Source organism: Ixodes scapularis, unplaced genomic scaffold (assembly GCF_016920785.2).
Source record: "Ixodes scapularis isolate PalLabHiFi unplaced genomic scaffold, ASM1692078v2 PGA_scaffold2__306_contigs__length_199485367, whole genome shotgun sequence".
Classification (NCBI taxonomy): domain Eukaryota; kingdom Metazoa; phylum Arthropoda; class Arachnida; order Ixodida; family Ixodidae; genus Ixodes; species Ixodes scapularis.
In genome coordinates, this window is record NW_024609857.1 from 21668265 (window position 1) to 21688654 (window position 20390).

Genomic DNA, 20390 nt, shown 5'->3' on the forward strand with positions numbered 1-20390 from the left:
CTGGATGCTCGCTTTCCTCGCATTCTCGGTGCACCTTTGCAAGGAGCCAAGCTTCGAAAACTATGCAGTCTGGCCACCGTGGGTGGAAAAGTGATTTGTTGGGACCCCCAGTTTGGCAACTGTGGGCACGCCTTAGCGAGTCTTTAGTTAGCGCCACTACCATTTTCTCGATTTTCTTGTAGGCGCCGCCATTTTGGTGCTTAGTGCGGAGCTCGCGTCACAACTGGTGATTGTGGCGACATCGTATTGCTCTGTCGGGTCTGTCGGCGTATCGCGCTGCAGTTTACTACAGAGGCGCAAGCAAATGGTGGGAGTTTACAGTGAAAAAAAAAAAAATATCGAGGAATAAATTAAACAAATAGAATCTGGGCAATCTACGCCGCCACTTCGCAGACGACGCACGCGTAGTGAGAGGTGCTGCCCGCCAGATGGCGTACGCCGCGTCGAGGGAGCGCCGGCCGATTCGAATCCTTTTGCGGATTCGTTTACTATCAACCTGAATCGGCCAGCGCTCCCACGCAGCTCCTTCGACGCGGCGTTCACCATCTGCCGGCAGCACTTCTCACTACGAGTGCACGAGGTAAGCTTTTTTTTTTTTTTTTTTTTTTTTTTTACACTGTTAACTTCCACCACCTGCTTGCACCTCTGTAGTAAATCGTAGCTCGATGCGTTGAGAACCCGATTTCTTGCGGGTCGTTTAAAATGCCGTAAAAGTTCTGTTTTAACCGGAAAACTGTTTTCTACGATTTCAGATAAAGCTTCGAATAACTATAATTGAAGCGCCAAGATGGCAGAAGTGACGTTACTCGAAAGCTTTTTTAGTGGCTCGCCTGACTAGCAGACGATCTAGCCATACCAGAGGCAAGATGGCGGCGCCCACATGGGCCCTACTTGTAAACTTCTGTAGACCTTGGAGCTTCGACTGAAATAGGAGGGAGTGAAGCCTCTTACGGTGGAGAATTGTGTAATTCGATCATTTTGATGGTTAGCTAAAGACACCCTATATTTAGCGTTTTTGCCCGCACTTTGGATCGGTGCCGGGCAGACGCAGGTAGGCCTCCTGGCAGCGGCTCCCGAAAGCGTTTTCTGCAGCCTACGACCAACTTGCAGCCCATTACAGAGTTGGTCGTGCTGCAGCCTCCTGTTTCGGGTAAACTTTCTGTCATCTGGCGGCCCTGACACAATTAGTTTTTCAATCGCGTTCTTTTTTTATTTTTTTTTAGTAACATTTGTTCCGGTAATAAAGCTGACATCTGCAACAGCTGCATAGATGGCAACTGTTGCACTGTGGAAAATAATAGCAAAAAAGAAAAAAAAAAAGAAAAAAGAAGAAAAGAGCGTTTGTTTGCTTCTGTAGTACATTTTTATATAGCAAATCCTCTGCTTCAATAGCGAGTTTAAGAATCCTTCCACATGGGGCATGACATATTTACCCAAAAATATCCTTACGCTTATACCCCCCCCCCCCCCCCCCCCCCCCAAACCGCTTTCCTCAAATTTAAAAATGCTTTGCTCCAATTTAAAAATGCTTCGCTCCTCCAGTTTTCTAAATATTTTCGGGCGCGAAATATTTTCTAAATATTTTCGGGCGCGAAACCCGCGAAACAAATATTGAAGTGTTCCCATCCCTGCGTTTACGTTGTTTAGTCGCAATTCTAGAGAGCCTACATTACAGAGTGTCTCGAACTGCTCCTTGATCGGAGTCACCTGGTTTATGGGCCGCGTTTGCAGTACGAGCTGCGAGGAGGCTTTAGACGCGGTGGTCGTCTGCGGCGGCGTCTCCATCTTTCCGTTTGCTTTCGTTTCTGCTTCGCAAGAACGTAGCGTCCACCATTCAATTGCAAGCGCTCCCCATCGTTTGAGATGGGTCCTCTCTACTTCTAGGCTCTCTACGCAATTCCAGAGGAGGTGACGTCACTCGGTGTCGGGGACGTGACTTGTGGAAGCGGGGAGCTCGCTCCTGTCGAAATGTACCGGGTGTAAATCGCAAAGTATCTCCGCTTTTCTTTTTTCTCTTCTTTTCTTTTTTTTTAAAGAAAATAAAAATGAAAAAGAAGTGTAGCGTTCCATGCGTTGTTGAACAGTCAGCGCCACCGCATTGAAGGGACGTCATAAAAATGAGTTGATCATGAAGTTTACGTTAATTAACACCGCGATTAATGCAGCTTGTAAACTAACGCTTTCAAGCCACTTTAGACCGCCCGCGAAAATCGGTTTCTCAACGTATCGCGCTGTGGTTTACTACATAGGCGCACGCAAGTGTGGAGGTTTACAGTTAAAAAAATCAAGGAATAAACTTACCTTGCTTAAAAGAAGGAAAAAACGAGAGAAAAAAAAAAAAAAGAAATCTATTTTGGGCAATCTATGCCGCGACCTCGCAGACGACGCACGCGTAGTGAGAAGTGCTGCGGACAGATGGCGTGCGCCGCGTCGAGGGAACGCCGGCCGATTCGGATTATGATAGCAGACGATCTTGCAAAAGAACCCGAATCGGCCGGCGCTCCCTCGACGCGGCGTACGCCATCTTTCCGCAGCACTTCTCACTACGCGTGCGTCGTCTGCAAAATGTCGAAAACGCTTTTTTTCTTTTTTTTTTTTTTTCTTGCCGCGATAGCATTTAGTGGGACTCTTCGCGGGTTTTGCGGAGTCGACCGCGCTTCATATTGACGCGGGCCATTTTCGACACTCCGCCAAAATATTACACATTGAAGTCACGCCGCGCATCACGTCACCTGTTACCTGGCTTCAGCTGACACCATGCCGTGACGTCATGCCGAGCCACGTGCCACAGTGACGTCACGCGACCTGATGACGTCAGGTGACACCGTGAGTCACGTGATGTCATGACGTCACGTGACAGTACGTCGTCATGTGACATCATGACGGCACGTAGAAACATAAACTTTGAGACTGCTGGTAATGGAAACATAAAAACAAATGCTAGGTGGGTGTTAAGCCGGCGGAACCACGGGCTTGAAATGGGATGGAGCTCCACGCTTGAAACTTGAGTGCGCGATTTCGGCAGTCTTCTGGAGTGACCACAAGGCGGTGTTAGTTTGTGTCCACTAACATTGCATATGTCGTTCAGGCGGCCACACCAACGACAGGGAACGATTCACGCACACACATGCAGCTTTGTCGTTCTCTGGCTTTCAAACGTGGACGCGAGATTTTCGAAGTGTCCTACACTTACCACGAAGCAATCCTGGTTTGCGTCCAATGAAATTGTTCGCGAAATGTTCTCTACTTAATACACCCTCATCGGTTCCAAAACGCTATGGAATTTTCGTCCGGTGTGTTACTCGGTTTAATATAAAACGCCTATAGGGACTCTTATGGTGCGCGCTTGCACCTCTTACCGTTCATTCAGTCCATGTGCTCCCAAATGACGCCTTAGCGGCTCCGACTTCACATCTCAGCTGACGCTGTGTTTTGCATTACGGGTAGCGTAAGTATTTACCAATTTTTTTCTTTAAACGAGGAAAGCTTATTTCTTAATTTTTCTTGTGTTTTTTTTACCGTAAACTTTTACTACCTATTTGCACCTTTTTAGTAGATTGCAGCGCGATACGTTGATACACCCATTTTGTCGGGCCATCTGAAGTGCCTTAAATGCGTTAGTTTATATGCTATATATAGTTTCAACTCAATGGCGATGTCAAACAACTGCGTCTCTGGAGTCGAAGTGTGTCATCACGCTAACATCAAGCATCAAGCAGGTTTACCACTCCGCTTTGCTGTGTCTGGTTTTGTCTATATTTTAGCGCAGTAGCTTCGAGTGTGCTTCGATTGCGCGTGGCTGGATGGATGGATGAATACGGCTGAGCCCTTTGGATCGGGCGGTAGCTTACGCCACCTAGCCATTTTGTTTTGGCATGCACCTCCTTCAGCGCCGTCTGGGGGTTGTCCGCGAACTACGAACGGAAAGGCAGCCCGACATGCCCCCTCCACCCATCCGAACACATCGACATCGTGACGTTAGGTCGGTTGTCATCGCTCTTCATTTCCCGTACTAGCAAAATTCACAAAAGAATAGTAAAAAAAAAAGACAAAGTATTTGAAATTTACGACAGCGCGATGAAAGGGCCAGGGGAGAGGGAGTACATGCATGAATAGAGGAAATTTACTGGAAAAGTGCAAATCCCGTTGTGCTCAGCTAACGTTCAAAGAGAGGTTCTTCGCGTTTTGCAGAAAACAGACCCGTTCACACTCTTGCGACTGCTTGCGACCTCTTAACCCATTGCTTCCCAGTGCAAAAAATAGTGAGAGTATTTGAAAAATATATTGAATACAGGGTCACTGAACATAAATATAGACACAGGGGCCAAAAAAAATTTCATAAGTGCTACGAATTGTCTACTATAGCTTGTTGCATATCTGCAACACTGGGCAGTAAGTGAATATCTCAAAATATTAGCCATATATAAGAAGTTTATTTTATCAAACAAGGCACAGCAGTGATGAACAAAACATAGAAAGACGTGCTTCCTAGCATGGATAAGTTACCTAACCCCGATGGAAATCGACGAAACAATTCCGGTCTTTGTTTATGCACAAGTGAACATTGCACTTTGAGCAAGCGACGTAGCTGTAGCCTCCTGTGCACAACTTGCATCTGTTGCGGCGGTCCATCCAAATGGGCCAATGATGGCTACCATCGCCTCTTACGTCGCGTGGAACTTGTGGTGACGCCCGCTTCACCAAGGGAAGATTCTCTCGAGAAAGGCGGCCAGGCGGACGCTTCCTGTACAAAACCAAGCTCGTGGCAAGGTCCGCAAGAAATTCTCGCAGAGGCTTGGAAGATTCCCTTTGCTGCAGTGAGTGACGCTTGTGCAGAAACCACGCATTCACAGCAGCAATTTTGACGGTGTGCCAAAATATGTACATGTACCACCGCTTCGAGCGTATGGAAAACCTGTAGCTGTAGCACATCTTGTCTAGTAGGTCAACACCACCCATCGATCTGTTGTACTCGGGTACAATTGCTGGACATTCAACTGAGATGCGAGACTTCTCTTTCTTGTCCCATCTCTCTACAGAGGTGACCGGTTCCACACCAGTGCAGTTAGAAAGAAGTGTGACCGGTCTGTTGTCGAACCACTTTACAGCTATCATGCTTCTGTCACCACATGATGCGACACATGAATCACACGTGCCACGACCTTGCATCTTCATTGCCTTCTCATCCATTAGTTTGCACGACTGCAGTCTGTTCTCTCTCACAGTTCCAATGTACGAGATACCCCTCCGCGTTAGCTCGCAAACTAAGTGTGGTCCCGTGAAAAAGTTGTCAGCAACGATGAGATTGTTGTCCCGTTCAGGGAGACTTGAACACAACTGAAGCACCACTCCCGCACCAAGGCCTAACTGATATCCTTCTTGGTCTCCGTAGGCTCCCTTGCTGCATGCCTGGTAGATGTCAAAGTCGTAACAAAGTCCAGACTCGCCAGCACGAGCCCAGAGCTTGAGGCCCCACTTGCACTTCGGCTTGTTTGGAAGGTACTGACGAATTTGCGACCTTCCACGAAAAGGAATCAAAATTTCGTCGACGGATGACTTGCATTCCTGAGGTATTTTCAGCATGTTTCCCCGCAGTGCTGACAGCCATGGTCGCAGCTTCCAGCATTTGTCTTGTTTCACTTCGTCTGTTGCACCGTCGTTGTCAGCAAAATGCAAGTGACCAGCAATCTTCTCAAATCGATTGCGCGACATCACCTGTGCAACCAGCTCATAGCGGCTTCCATGTTCCCAGTAGGCACGTACATTGTGCATATCCACAAGTCCCATGCGAAAAAACATTCCTAGAACCGAGGTGAGCTCTTCGACTGTCATGTTTAGGGGTGTTCCGTGCTTCTGCATATAGTAGTTGTTGGTTTCTTCGACAACGTGTCCCAGCATGCTCCTCGAAACAAACAGGTCAAAAAGCTGCTTCGCTGACAGGGGTTCAGCAGGAGGCAGAGGGAAGTCATTTTCAAAGTCTGTGCCAGCTTGGTCAAACGCACATTTTTTCCATGTGTAGCGTTTGTTCGCATAGGCTCCTTTCAGGTCCCCCTTAGCAACTCCTGTCTCAACATTAGCGTCAGTGCTCTCGACGTCTTCATCGCTGCTATCTTCAGTGATTGCTTCGCATTCTTCGCTGCTGCTTTCACCCGAGAGATCACTCTCGTTGCAATCGATGTTGTCCAGCAGGTTGTCATTTCCAAGGAACCGCTTTGGTCTTGTCCTTGGCACACCATAGAAGGCTGAAGGTGCAATGACGGCCTGTAGATGGGATAAGAACAAATTACCAAGAGTGAAACAACATCCCGAAATGACAGCTGAAAGGTATTACCTAACCGAACAACAAAATTGTAGCGAAAATTGAAAAAAAAGCGAATGTTGCATATATGCAACAACCGTGTGAAGTGACATTCACTGCCCACTGTTGCACATTTGCAACATGCCAGGAATAAAAAATATCCAGCTTCATATAATGTATGAAATGCGAGATTCTGCATGCGATTCACGCGAAGGACATTCCTAGAGGCTCCTCCGGTAATATAGAGCTCCTATTTTCAGTTTTAGGTTCTTTGTGGAAATGTAAACATACCTGGTTTTGAGAACTCCCGCACGGCGTGGAGGACGCCATTTTCAAACGATTCCTGCGAGCACAGCGCTGCCCCTAGTGGTGAAAATCTGAACTCCTTGGATTGAGAAATGCCCACTGAGAAGAGCACTGACAACTTTTTGTCACAAAATGGGCCCGATGTATTTTTCTTGAGCAGTTGAAGTCTGTGTTGCAGATATGCAACATGGGGCATTAATGGGTTAAACCTGGGTTCCTTAAAACTTGTTAAACCAGAAAATACACTGGAGCCATCTATTGGGAAGCAGTGTAAACTCGGCGGTCCGGCATATTTTTTTTTATTTCTCGAGCATTATCCTTTCTTTCTTGGCTCGAAAAACTTTTGACAATGTTATAAACGAGCCTTTCTATGGGTATTACGCACATTTGACCTCGAAAATCCCGCAAAACCTTCGCTCTTGTGAAATGCAGTGCAGTTCCAGGGTCACCGCATAGATGACGCCACAATGTCAGTGTGTTCCCTCATTCTAAAAACATTTAAGAAGTTGTAAGGGATCTCGTCTCTCTCAGTCGTACTCGGTCGCAAGAGTGTGAACGGGCCTTTACGGTGTTGAGAAAAAGGTGCCGGCTCGTGAATTTCTATTATTTTCCTGGCGTAAGAGTGACTCGCAGATTATTATATTTCTCGCTCCGAGGGATTGTTGATGGAGTTGTCGATTTCCCTGTATTTTGCCTGTGGCGATCATGTCGATTACGTGCGTTGTACATGACACCCTTGATTTGTATTTTGAATATAGCCCCAAGCGTGGATGATAAAGTATAGGGTGTGTGTCCACGCTTCGTCATCATGTTTTCATTCCGGGATGCACTGTGTTGTATCTGTTTAGTACGCTTTGCATATTTGGTCGCTTTATTAAATAGCCGTGGCTGACTGTGGGCACTGATAATAATTAATTTCTTCGGCGTTAATTAAAATGCGAAAAACATAGATCGCATTAAAAAATAAAAAAAAAAAATTGAACGGTAAGTTTTTTTGTTTTTTAAATTTATGTTTATTTCACCCTTTCCGGCGTCGCTTTGCGCGTTATTGTCGACCATAGTTCGAAATCTGCAACTCCAACAAACATGTGAAAGTACTTGTTGTTTCGCTAGTTTGCTGATGAACGTTTTGAACCACTGTCAAAAGCTTTAAAAAAGACGAACGCAAGAGAGAATACAAACACGGGCACGGCCTGTGTTTGTCTTCTCTCTTGCGTTCGTACTTTTAGCACTTCTAACCATGGTTCAAAGCATCCAACAAAGGTAGTTGTTTACGTAGATCGCATCACACAACGCGATATATAGATGGAGAGCTAGCCCTCAAGACACTTTCTTATTCCTTTATGTCGGCAAGTACGAAACGTAAACATTTTTTTGTCCATAACCTGATATCCGACGAGAAGGTTTCGAGATATATCGTTCTTAGCAGTATGCTACGTCTTTGTTTAGACAGCGGGAAGTTAGTCAGCCCCAGCGTACGTCTGGATGGTGTGTCTCCACTGTATAGATGAGAAACTCTGCCGCTGCGGCACGACTGCTTGCCCCGGGGTCTTTTAACGTGCATCACACAGTAACGATACGCCACCGCGCGCCGGTACGCGATGCTCGTCCGTATATTAAAACGGGCAGGGGTGGGGTTTGAATCCAGGATCCCTGGGGTCTTGTAGCGTACGCTTTCGCTTCACGCGCGCCGAGCACGCAGTGAGCTAACGAACTCGGCCACCGATTTCCCGTTCCTTTCAGCGCTAATGACTGAAAATTAACAGACGTAGGGGAGGGGGAACTACGAGGCACTTGAATACGTCTGTGTTCAACGATGTGGTTCGTCTTCCAGTTGCCGCATTGATCGCCTAAACGAGCGTGAGAAGCCAGATGCTCGTTCGGACGGCTGAACTTTCGCGAAAGGGTCTCTTATATAATGAGAACAAGTGGCGTTTCTTTCTCGGATCACTTTCCCGGGTGAAGGCGGTTAAAACGTGTACTTGGGGTTGATTGATCGCCGCGTGTACGTGCCTTTCTTTCTTCGACTTTTGTCGACAGATATCTCATCGCTTCCTTGGCTTAAACGCTAAACGTGGCGTTCCACTGGCGTGTAACGCCACGACTGAACAGCCTTCGTCTTGCTGCACACGGTATACCTTCTCCGATGGATGATTTTGAGGAGTTTAGAAAGATTAGTAGAGGGCATCACGCCTGCCAGCTTCCACAAACCTTCCTCTCTTGTCGCAAATTTTTCGACGTCGCCGCAGGACGCGAATAGGACGCGAGTGCTGTGCCAGCGTTCGGCAGGTACTCGTGTCCAATCAGCGATAAGACGTATCCCAGCCGAGCGCCGATGCTGCACCCGTGTCCAAACCCCGCGCCCAAGCTTGTAGCCGAAGGTCCCAACGCTTCGCCCCTGCGATTATGGTGTTGCTCAAACACGTAGCGCACTACTCCGCGGTTGCGCGGTACTTCAGTGGACTGTCTCCAATCCCTCCTCCGCGGGGCGAAGCACTTCAGCAGGGAGTTTCGGATATCGTTTCGATAATTCTGATAACGATACCCGATACAGGAGGCACGGGCAAGGGCGTGTTGGCGGAGTGAGTATCTGGCGTCTTAGTCGGAACGATCTACTAAAACACTCTATTGTCGCCTGTAATATGAACACTCCAAGACGTCGTCCGCGGAGGATTCCTTCGGGGAAATTTCGAGCGTCTTGCAACGGTGCACGACAACTTTTGCGACGTGCAGCACCGTCGTTTTTAGCCTCTCGGGAGTCGGTGACGTTCCTGCCGCCTTCCGTCACTCGTCACCCGTTTTGTAATACATTTAACTGCTTCTGACGCAAAAGCAGTTAAAGGTTCCACAAAACGCTGGCCAAACGACAGCGTCATAAAGAATAAAATTACACATTAATCATTATTAAAATACAAAACCAATTAACAACAACAAGAAAACTTATCTCTGTGTTAAAAAGAACATCATAGAAACACATTAGAGCACAAACCGCATCAGTGCAGCTTTCACGGCTTTTTAAAACGAATCTGTTCAGCTTAAAAAGAAACACCTTGTATATAATAGACTGAGATTTAGCAAGGATACTTGAGCATTGCGAAAAGATTTGTATGGACTGCTAGGCTTATTTTTGATGTCACATATCCTCTTTGGTTATTAGCTTTATATGGTTTCATATCTGTTCGGTGGCACAGTCAATATAATAAATTAAAACTACGTTAGCAGGAGCAGTGGATGGAAGCCTGGGGAGAACCCCCGGCGTCAATCTGGATGTTTTCCGCTAAACGAATTTTCTAATCGAGCGCCAGAAACTGAACCTAAAGCAGCAAGTAAATTTCAACAATTTTTTTAAAATTTATTTTTAATCGCAGAAATAGGATATAACCAAAAACCAAACTAACCTGCAACTTTACTGATCCGCCATTTTCTTCTGACGTCAGGTGTTGTATAAACATTAGCAGATGGGGAGTTTGAGCCTGTCTCGCCCAGCGTCGAAAGCAGTCGCGATAGTCCGTGCGGAAATATAGATTACGATTCATCAGGCTTGTCTAATGTTTTACGATTTTGAGCACTATAGATTTCAGACGATTCGCCGTTCGCATTCGATTCGCCGGCATCGCTTCCGAGGGGTCCTCCCGTGGGGGCTGCATTCGCAATCCGCCGACCTGTGAACTTGGATGCCGCTCCGAAGGAGAATGGCATGGAAGGTTGTACTTGCTAGCAAGGTGTGAACTGTTTTCTAGCATGACGCGGACGCTATAGGAGCCAGCGTTCGCGTCGGACTGCTCGTACTCACTTCCTTCGCAGAGACTTCTCGGTCGGAAGTCACTCTGCTGCACTTCTTCGTGGTTTTCGTTGCACCCCACAGCCAATCACCAACTCCCCCCACCCTCCATCACATGCCGCAAACAGCCTAATACAGACGCCATTCGCAAGACCACGTTGTCTGCTCTCGGATACAACATGTGACGTCACGAGGGCCCCTGCTCGTTGTTGCCAGCAGGGCGGCCGCCAGTGGTTCGCAGGTGTACGCATAAACTCTGCAAGATTCAGTTTCTCGAACTAAAATTTATATTTCCATTAAATATTTCTTAGACATACTCACGGGAGGATGTTTGGTACACAGTGAAAAGTTTATAAAAATCGTTGACCATCAATATTTCGCCGGAGTTAACGACTTCGGCGGCATTGTTTTCAAGAAGATATATATTTATCATTCACGTGCCGATTCTGTTATTATGAAGTTCCATATATAAAATAGTATTTTTTTTCATAATCAAATACAAAAGCTCTATTTTTTTTAATCTGATTTAAGAATTACTCTTTTTTATTAGAACCTTTAAAATTTGAACATAACATCAATTTGGGAGCTCTGAATTACACAATTAGAAAGTTGTTTCAGTGGAATATACTATTCGCCTTATCTTTGATTCGGCGCTGAAAATAACTAGATGCACCGCTGCGCATAGTTTCATACTCTCCTTCATCAGTCAGCATCTTATTGCCGTGTTTGGTGCTTCTACGTACAACTTGTTTTGCGTTCCAGGGAATCATACCTTCTGTAGAATTGTTGCTAACAGAAGGTTTCACAGAAGTGGGAAGGTAAAGTATATTTGCAGTAACACGAATAAAAACAAAACGTGTGCTTATGCTAAAAAAATTAAACAGCCTTTCCACTCTCGTGAAGCAGGAAGACCAGCGGAGCTGTACTCGATACACTGTGTGCTTCTTCTTCGTCGTCGTCTGTTTTTCGCGCTGTTTCCTACGATGAATTCCAACCAACGCGCCCAACTATCCATTCTTCTATCATAGCTGGAAAGGTTGGCGCCATCTACCAGCGACGGCGGAAACCATACTGGTTGTGTGCTTGCCGCCGTCGCTTATAGATGGTGGTAGCTGTCCAGGTAGCTTTGTGTAGGCATACCGGACACGATCCTGGGGAACCTAGCCCTTAACAGCTCCGCTGTAAAAAAAAAATTTTTTTGTGCTGTTTTAATACGAATTTTTGGCAGCCCTAAAAGGACTGACAAATCACATTGCTGATATTGTTATATGTGCCACCTAAAGTTTTGGCCATGTGCATCGACAAGTAAAACCGGTAACCGACATTGTTCGCGTTAATTGTGAGCCTCAATATATTTTCTCGTTGAAAACGAGTTCCACAGAGGAAACGAGTGGCTCGGCATTAAGGCTGGTTCACACACTTGCGATTGCTTACGACCGAATGCATTACGACCTCTTGCGATATCTTACGAGAACACACTGGCACGCTGGCGCCATCTATCAGCTGACCCTGGAAGGGAATTGCACTACAACGCAGGTTTTGCACTATTTGTGATAAAAAGTGTACACGTACTATCTATGATAAATGTTCATTATGACATTGTAAAAATCATGTCAAAAATAATAAAATGATGCGCAAAAAAAAAAAAGGAAAGAGGAAATATACGGAAATTGCTAGTGTTTCCCCTACACCTCAGTCGTTTGGTGCTTGGTGAGTGGCGTCAACGCGGACCCGAGCCACGTGGGCCGCCATACCCACACGCAGGGGGCACCGGCTTTAGTTGGTGCTTGGTGAGCGGCGTCACCACGAGCCCCGAGCCATGTGCGTTCACCCACCCACGCCTGGCTGTGCGTGACTTAACCAGCGTCCGGGCAAAAGGGGATCATGGTGGTTGAGCTGAGCCCGGGGTACGTTTGGACCCTTCGGGGCCCCCGGGCGAGGCAATTCACCACTTTGGCCCCTGCTTCTCGTAAACGGGTGTCCTGGCTTGGCCCGACCAGGATGATTCAGTCAGTCGACTCTTCTACCCTCTTCTTCCTTCCTGGACTTTTCCTTCCACTTCTTTCTCTTTTCTTCTACACTCTCTTCCTTCATTTTTCAACTTTTTAGGCGGCAAGGGCAAACCTCGGATGGAAACAGGCACTGGTAGAGTAATTGTGTCAGCCAAGCATTTCTTGCTATGACACATTACCTACCCCCTTGTTGGGCTCCGTGCTGGGCGGTCGTTGCACCCCACAACCAATCACCGAGTCCGTCGCGATAGTCCGACTCATGAGCCCTTACATCATATTTGCAGTGGCACGAATAAAAACGAAGCGAAAATTTTAGTGCCCGGTTCACCCGGGCACTGAATTTCGTTCTCGTCTCTGGGTCCTAAGCAAAAAACCACTGATCGGTCCCCGAAAAGGATTCGCACCGAAGTAAACGGCCATCCCGCAAAGTGTCTTGAATTCTTAAAATTCCCGAAGTTCCTAGTACTGCACTCAGAAGGCGAAAAGCCACTTGCAAAGCTATTCACTTTTCTCGTGTCAAAAGTACTTGAAGGTATTACAGGAAAGAATTTCAAAGCCAAAAAGATAGCGTCGGGGGACCTTCTGTTGAAATTATTACAGAGCAACAAAGTGAAGCTCTCCTAGTCTTGAACTCCGCCGCAGATTACAAAGTTAGCGTAACACCTCATCGCAAAGTCCAGTGTTGGACAAAATAGTCGATAAAACTATTTAAGTTAAGTTGCTAAATACCTGCTTCATGAAGTATTCAAAATACTACTCATGTTACTTTCACTGTAAAGTATCTTGAGTAGAGTACAAATACTTAGAAATGTAATTCAATTACTTTTGAAGATATTTCCGCATTGCGTAATTTGTATCGACGTCAGTGACAACGACAATTATACAGTTGCGCAAATCTGGGTTACCAGAATGGTTTATTATTAGCACGCAACAACACAAAACGGAAGAAAGAAATGTATCGTAGGGCTATTTTATGCAATCCAGCTATAAGGAGCAAGATATTGTCACGAATTTCAAATGATGAGGCGACGAATAACTGAAGAAACTAGACGTTTAATGGGGCTAACTTGTGCCTAAAACAAAATAGAGAAAGGCTAACGTCGCAGGCGTCGATGTTGGCGAAACGATCGAGCACTGGGGCGAGACTGACTCCGGACCGCCACTCGGAGCACCTTTTGTACCCGCGTGTGTTTCTGGAACATTCGGCGTAGGAAGTTCGGCGCGTAGGACATTCGTAACTCGATCAGACGTCAAGGTTCTCGAACTTACGAGAATGTCAGGTTGAAAGAATAAATAAAGGAGGAGCCCGCTCCCTGGTATCGAACCCGGAGCCTCCGCGCGAGAGCCTCCGCGCGAGAGCAAGCGCGGTAACCATTCGGCCACGCGCTCGCTGGGCAACGCGCGTGGTAATATCACTGATAAATGTATTGTTATAAAACATTTCTGGGACAACATGAAAGAGGTCGCTTTAGCTACTGGGGAGGAGATCAGACCATGGCACCCTAAACGGTTAACTTTAGAACTAGATGGATGGGGACAACAAATACAATGGCTTAGCGCTCGGCTGACTTAACAGAACGCGGCGTCAGCGTGTTCGGCTGAAGTTTGTATTCTCCGGTGAGGGGAAGGAGGTGCTCTTCTTTTACCACTCCGGCCTGCATGAACAATGCAGCATGCACGGTGCCCAGCTCAGCGTGCACAAAAGCCCGAGTGGGTCAAGCTCGCTTTCTCTGACAGCTGCTTTCGGGAGAGATCCGGCACTTAACGTCACTTCACTAATTTTTAGTATTTTTACATTACACTGTGCTCCGCGCTCTATTAAAAAATATGACATGAACACGCCCACAAGGCCTGTGGGCATGTGCACAGACAGGCCTTGTGTTGGGTAAATACCGGGGTGTGGGGGTGACAAACGGGTCAGAGCGCCTCGGCAATAGTGACATTGCTGAATATCACGTCCTGCGGCGCACCTTAGACGCATCGTTTAACTACAATTCATACATTCACTATAAACGAACTTGGGATACGGATATGAGTGAATGGATAACAAAGAGAACCCACATAATAGCCACTGCAGGTTGCACCTTCTTCAAGTAGGTTGCGTCCAGAAAGGCACTCAACGTTGGGGACACTTTGTTGACATTTTAAGAGGTCATCCAGCTTGTAGCTCGTTTCCTGTATTGTTCTCTGCTTAACAATGTTTGCTTACAGACAGCGTTCGCGAGAGCAATAAGTGCCGGACTGACAACACAAAGAAAAAAAAAAGACCTCGATGTTTTTCTTTAGCGGGGTCAAATATAGAAAAAGCAAAACAAAAATGTCTTTTTTTGTGTCCACTTCTCATTTTTTTTTATTTGTTATTTCCTTGACACTCAAGTCTACATTGTTGTCGTAGGTCGTTTCCCGGTCTGCGTTGCGCCTCAACGTGGCATCTTCACTTCTGTAAAATCGCACATTTTGTTTGAGAACTTTTTTTTTTTTGGGGGGGGGGGGGGGGGGAACTATGAAAACAGAAGGCGCATTTGGGAAGGCGAGGAAAGAACCTCATTGTACGAACTTTGGGCTGAAACATGAGTCACAATCGGCAAAAAAGCAATGTTTTCACGAGCTCAGTCAAAGTCACCCTTGCTAATCGGAGCTAGCAACAGGATTTGGTTGCTCGAAAGAATGTTCACGTTTGCTCGTGCCACGTCCACGCCACTTCATACCGAAAAACTCGGAAAATGCGGAATGTCAAAAATGTATTTAAGATAATGAGTACAAGATACTCGGAATTGTAATTAAAATAGAGTATCAAATACTCTCGATAAAAGATATTTGCAAGATACCAAGATATTTCAAGAAGTATTTGAAATTCTGTATCTTGAGTAGAGTATTTGAGATAGGCACAAGTCTGTCGCAAGCTAAACACCGTACAGGATGACTGCTTGAAATATCTGAGGCAAAGATCGTTGAGGGCCTCTCTGGCCAAGTGGTTGTAGCTGCGTGCCGCATCACTATCCGCCGAGAAGGTGTTGAACGTAAAACCAAGCACGTCAGTCTGACTTTTGATTCGACCACACTACCAGAAACTCTGAAGGTAGGCAACCTCCAGTGCCGTGTATGGCCCTATGTGCCGAACCCTCAGGTGCTTCAAGTCAACGGCTCGGCCATGGGTCACGGAGCTGTTGGGGAGTCGACACTTGCGCCAAGTGCTCCACCAGAGAGCATGTTGCTGGCACGTGTGACAACAATCAGAACTGTGCCAACTGTGACGGTCCTAACCCGGCATACTCTAGTTCCTGTCCGTTGTGGGAGCAACAGGAGGAGGTCCTTACTCTGAAGGCAAATGAAAATATTTCGTACCACAAAACAAAAAAAAAAACGCGTTTTTTTTTTTGGGGGGGGGGGGGGGGGGAAGACGGGTATGTTGAGGTCGTACTTAGGGAACCCAGACGTCTCCGGACGACCTGTGGGTCTCGTCGGAGTCCCCACCCAAGCCCACGGGAACGGTGCCAACGGCACCGTGTCCCGAGCCCAGGGCAGGTGCTGGCCCGCCAGCATACACCCCAGAGCAGGGGATTCCCCCCCTCTACCTCTTTGCTTCCCTGGTGCCGGGGCTAGTCACCCCGAACCTCTGCCCCGAGGAAGCCCGGTGAGGCGTCGAGGCAGCTGGCCCTTGAGGGTCAACTGACGGCATCACCGTAAGAGCCTGTGGAAGAGAGTTGACTCAGATCCGAAGACGAGCCTATCCTCTCGGGATCGGAGTCCTCTCTTGCTGCCCGCACTACACTCTAGCGGAAGATTAGTGCGCGAAAAATAAAAACGCCCTGCGCGTAAAAATTTATTTTAAACCTGTTTTTACCGACTTTTGCAGTTTATAATTTAAAGTTTATTTTAATTCTAGCACTGCTTTGAGTAAACAGTTAGGTATCATGCAGTGGAACTGTCGCGGCCTTCCACGTAATATTGATGACGTTATTTTTTTTTTTTTTCGATGAGCTTCGTTCTGTAACACTCTGTTTACAGGACACCTATATGAATGACAAACACACACAGGTCTTACGACGTCTCCAGGGTTTTAGGAAGGACCGCCTTTCTCCTAACCCTTTCGGTGGCGTCGCAGCAGTAGTGCAAAGTGGGGTTGTGTGTGCCCTGTTCTCTCTACAAACGCCGCTTGAGGCAGTGGCAGTTCGCGTTCTCTTTGACCGCCTCATCACCCTCGTATCGCTCTACCTGCCATTCAACGTTCCTCTGCAGCTCCATGAGCTGCAAGGATTCGTAGATTACCTGCCTAAGCTTTTTTAAATTCTAGGTGATTTTAACGCCCACCACCCTTTGTGGGGAAGTATTCGTCGGGATTGCCATGGTGGAGTTATAGAACAACTTTTATTATCCTCCAGGCTCTGTCTTTTGAATAAAAACGAGCCAGCGTTTTTTGGTACTGCTCATAACACCTTTGCATCAATAGACCTTTCCAAATCCTCACCAGCTTTACTTCCCTGCTTTTCATGAAAGGTTTTAGATACTGTCCATTTGGCAGCGATCATTTACCCATAATTTTAGAAAGCGCAATACCCCTTTCTTTTTTTTTCGACCCGCCTTGCAACGTGGAAGTTAGAGAGGGCTGACGAGTCTCTTTTTGATTTAAATGCTGCACTGGATCCGCCTCTCTTTTGTTGTATGTCTTCCGAGGAGGCGACAGTGTTTCTAACCGTATGTCTAATTATTGCCTGCTGCATCTTCTATTCCGCAAACATCTGGCCTCCAGAGATGCGAACACTGGTGGAATGAGGATTGCACAGTCACTCGCAGGAAACCGAACCGGGCATGGAATACATTTCGCCGTTATCCCATTTCTTTTGACCTAATTTAATTTAAAAAAAAAAAATTAAAAAAATGTAGGGCCAAGTTACCTTAGACACGGAAACCGGCGAAGGGGAGATCATGGAAAAAATATATATCTTTTCTAAATAGATTTGGTCCAGCAAAATAAGTGTGGGATCGCGTGCGGAAAGTCCGAGGAGATTACCAATCTTTCCGAACCCCTTTGTTCTCTTTCCCCTCTGTGTCGCTCAAGGATCATGCAAATGTTCTCGGGGAGCATTTCCAGCTTATTAGTGGCTCCTCTAATCTTAGTGAAAACTTCAAGAAGTTGCAGTGAACTGCTGAAAAGCAGTTCATCTCGATATTGGGGGGTGGTTCATATTTTTACAATAGACCTTTCACAATGTGTGAACTCAAGATCGCTCTTGGTGCAGAGAAGCAGCCTGCACGAGGGCCAGACGGACTCCACTATGAAATATTGAGGAAACTGTCCCCTGAATCTCTGAAGTGTGTGCTAACTTGTTCTAATCACCTATGGCAAACCGCTGCCTTTCTTTGTTGGTGGAAACATGCCCACATAATCCTCCTTTTTGAAACCTAGAAAAGACCTCTCCATTCCTACGAGTTATCGTCCCATCGCATTCACGAGTTGCGTAGGGAAGACATACGAGAGGCTTGTCAGTCGTCGTCTTGTCTATTTCTTGGAGATAGAAATTTTTTGACGTAAACCAGTGTTGCTTTAGGGAAGGACGAGCGACAACAGATATTTTGGTCCGCTTGGAAACTTTTATATGTGAGGCAAATGGACACCGGCAGCATTGTGTCTCAGTGTTGTTTTTATTTATTTATAAAAAGCATATGATATTATGTGGAGGTACGGAATTGTGACTTGTACAACTGTGGTGTGCGGGTCGCATGCTTCAGTGCATACAGAGCTTTCTGAGCGAACTAACTTTTGAAGTCCGATTGGGCTGAAAACTGTCGGACGCCCTCTCTCAAGAAAATGGCGTATTTCAGGGAGGAGTACTGAGCGTTACCCTTTTTGCTGTATTAACAGTCTAGCAAAGGTTATGCCAACATCAGTATCTTACTTTTTACATGTGGATGATGTGCAATTCTCGTTATCTTCCTGTAATCTCTCCAGTTGTGAACGGCAGTGGCAACTTACTATCAATAGGATATGTAGGTGGGTGGATGAAAGTGGCTTCACGTTTTCTCCTAAAAAACAGTCTGCGTTCCTTTTTCGTTGCCCCGGGGACTTTCTCTAGATCCTTACTTGCATATTAATAGCGTTTATATTTCGATCCAACAAGAGCACAAATTCTTCTTGGGCGTGATCTTTGACAAGAAGCTTACCTTTGTGCCCCATCTGGAGGAGTTGAAACGAAAATTCTTGACGTCATCAAGCATGTCGTATATGTCATGAAGTTCTGATAGGCGCTGTCTCCTACGACTGTACAACTCCTTAGTTCGATCCCGCCTCGACTGCGGTGCAGTTGTATATGAATCCGCGCGTCCATCTGCTCTTAAAGGGGCCCTGCAATCATATTTAAGCGTCTACCTTTTTTGCGGTTTCCACGTCTCTTGGGGTTCGGGCAAGCCAGCGGGCACGGAGAAAGTAATTAAATATCAGTGCGTCATATTTAAACCGGACGACACGGAAACCTCCTCCACCGACGAGGGCGACCTGCGGTACCGAAAGCGCGCAAAATGTGACGTCTTTGGTCCTGGGCTTGCCACTGGTCAAAGCCGCTAAGAGCTTTTTTTTAGTCGAAATACAAAATATAAGTGTCGCGAACCGTTTCAATTATGTATGAAAGTAGTTTTTGTTCACTATTTTAGATCAGAAAAGAAACAAATGCAGTTTAGAAAGTACGGAAGCGAGAAATGACCCGTCGACATACCCGACACCAAGCGGCGAAAAAAAACGGCGCATACTAGAAAAGGCTAGTGGGATGAGGCTACGACGAACGAGGAGCGTAGAAAGGTCCCGGATGTACGCGGCGGCGCTGTGGTCGTATACCGGCTCAAGAATCCGACCGGTTCCGAGCGTTCCGAAGGCCTTCGGCGCGGGCCCTGCTGGCGATTTGGCCATTTGGCGGTGCGTCAGCGCGAAGTGGCTCCCGTTCTGAACTGATCTTTACCCCGTGTTTGTTGTCGTTTGTGGCCAATGAAGTGCCAAGCCGAATTAGTGTTTAATCGCGCAGCAAATGCAATACGAGCCGCCCTGACCGCCCGCTTCACCTAGCCTATCCAGCATATGCTTTAGTGGCGCCCTCTCGAGCCGTCGACACGGAGTGCGGCAGCCGTGTGGGCTTGATGAGCTCACTACTCCTCCTCTAGTTCAAGGCCACTCAAGCCAGGACCTACGACGTCATGGAGGAGGTTATTTTTTGCTTGTTTTTGTAATTCTAATTTGCCTATAACTTTTAAAATAAAGCGAAATTTGAGAAAAGAAAAGTTGGATTAAGTTAGTACGTTCAGTACGCTCAGGTTCAGTGCAAATTAAAAACCAGTCAAAAAGTCATTGCAGGGCCCCTTTAAGACACTTGACCCAATACACCACCTTGAACTACGGCTTGCTACAGGTTCATTTCGCACATCTCCTGTGAGGGGTTTGTATGCTGATACGCATCAAATGTCCCTCGAGAAACGGAGCCAGCATCTTAGCGTATCTTATTCTTACGAAGTATTCAAATCCAAAACATCCTTCCTGCACTACCCTTCATATTTGCAGAAGTTCACAGCTTTTTTGAAAACAAGCCGAGCTATGTCCTCCCTGACGCCCACAAAGATTCTCCTTGCACAACATCTACATGTTTGACGCGGTCAGGACATGAAGTTTTGCTGGGTGCCGAGTCATGTTAGGATTTTGGGCAACGAAGAGGCGGATAAATTGGCCATGTATGCTCGAGGCTCATCAATAACATCCAATGGCTTACCCTACCAAGATCTGAAACCACTTCTGAGGAAATCTATTTTTCACAAATGGCAGCTGGAATGGGATAAAGAGGGCAATAACAAACTCCACATTATCAAGCCCGTTTTGGGCATTTGGGAGAGCTCTTAAAATAACAAGGAACGTCGCGTGGAGCTTCTTCTGTGCCGTCTAAGAATAGGCCACTCCCGTTTGACTCATCAGTATCTGCTTCGCGGTGAAGATATTACACTATGTGACCGCTGTGGA

General features: G+C 46.6%; 2 protein-coding genes across 3 annotated transcripts in view; one reads left to right on the forward strand and one right to left on the reverse strand.

The window, feature by feature from the left end:
• LOC8034486 (centrosomal protein of 97 kDa) overlaps positions 1–20390 on the forward strand; it is a 120518-nt gene that overhangs the window by 32540 nt on the left and 67588 nt on the right. The window lies entirely within an intron of this gene.
• LOC120844386 (piggyBac transposable element-derived protein 3-like) lies at positions 4414–6801 on the reverse strand. Its single transcript, XM_040216153.3, has 2 exons — positions 6590–6801; positions 4414–6261 (listed from the first exon to the last, which is right to left on the reverse strand). Exons 1-2 carry the CDS (start codon positions 6626–6628, stop codon positions 4507–4509), a joined length of 1794 nt encoding a protein of 597 aa, XP_040072087.1. The 5' UTR covers positions 6629–6801; the 3' UTR covers positions 4414–4506.

Coding starts and splice junctions, on each gene's coding strand:
- LOC120844386 (XM_040216153.3), bottom strand. CDS start 6,628: ATGGCGTCCTCCACGCCGTGCGGGAGTTCTCAAAACCAG. Junction 6,262..6,589: donor GCGGGAGTTCTCAAAACCAG/GTATGTTTACAT, acceptor TCCCATCTACAG/GCCGTCATTGCACCTTCAGC.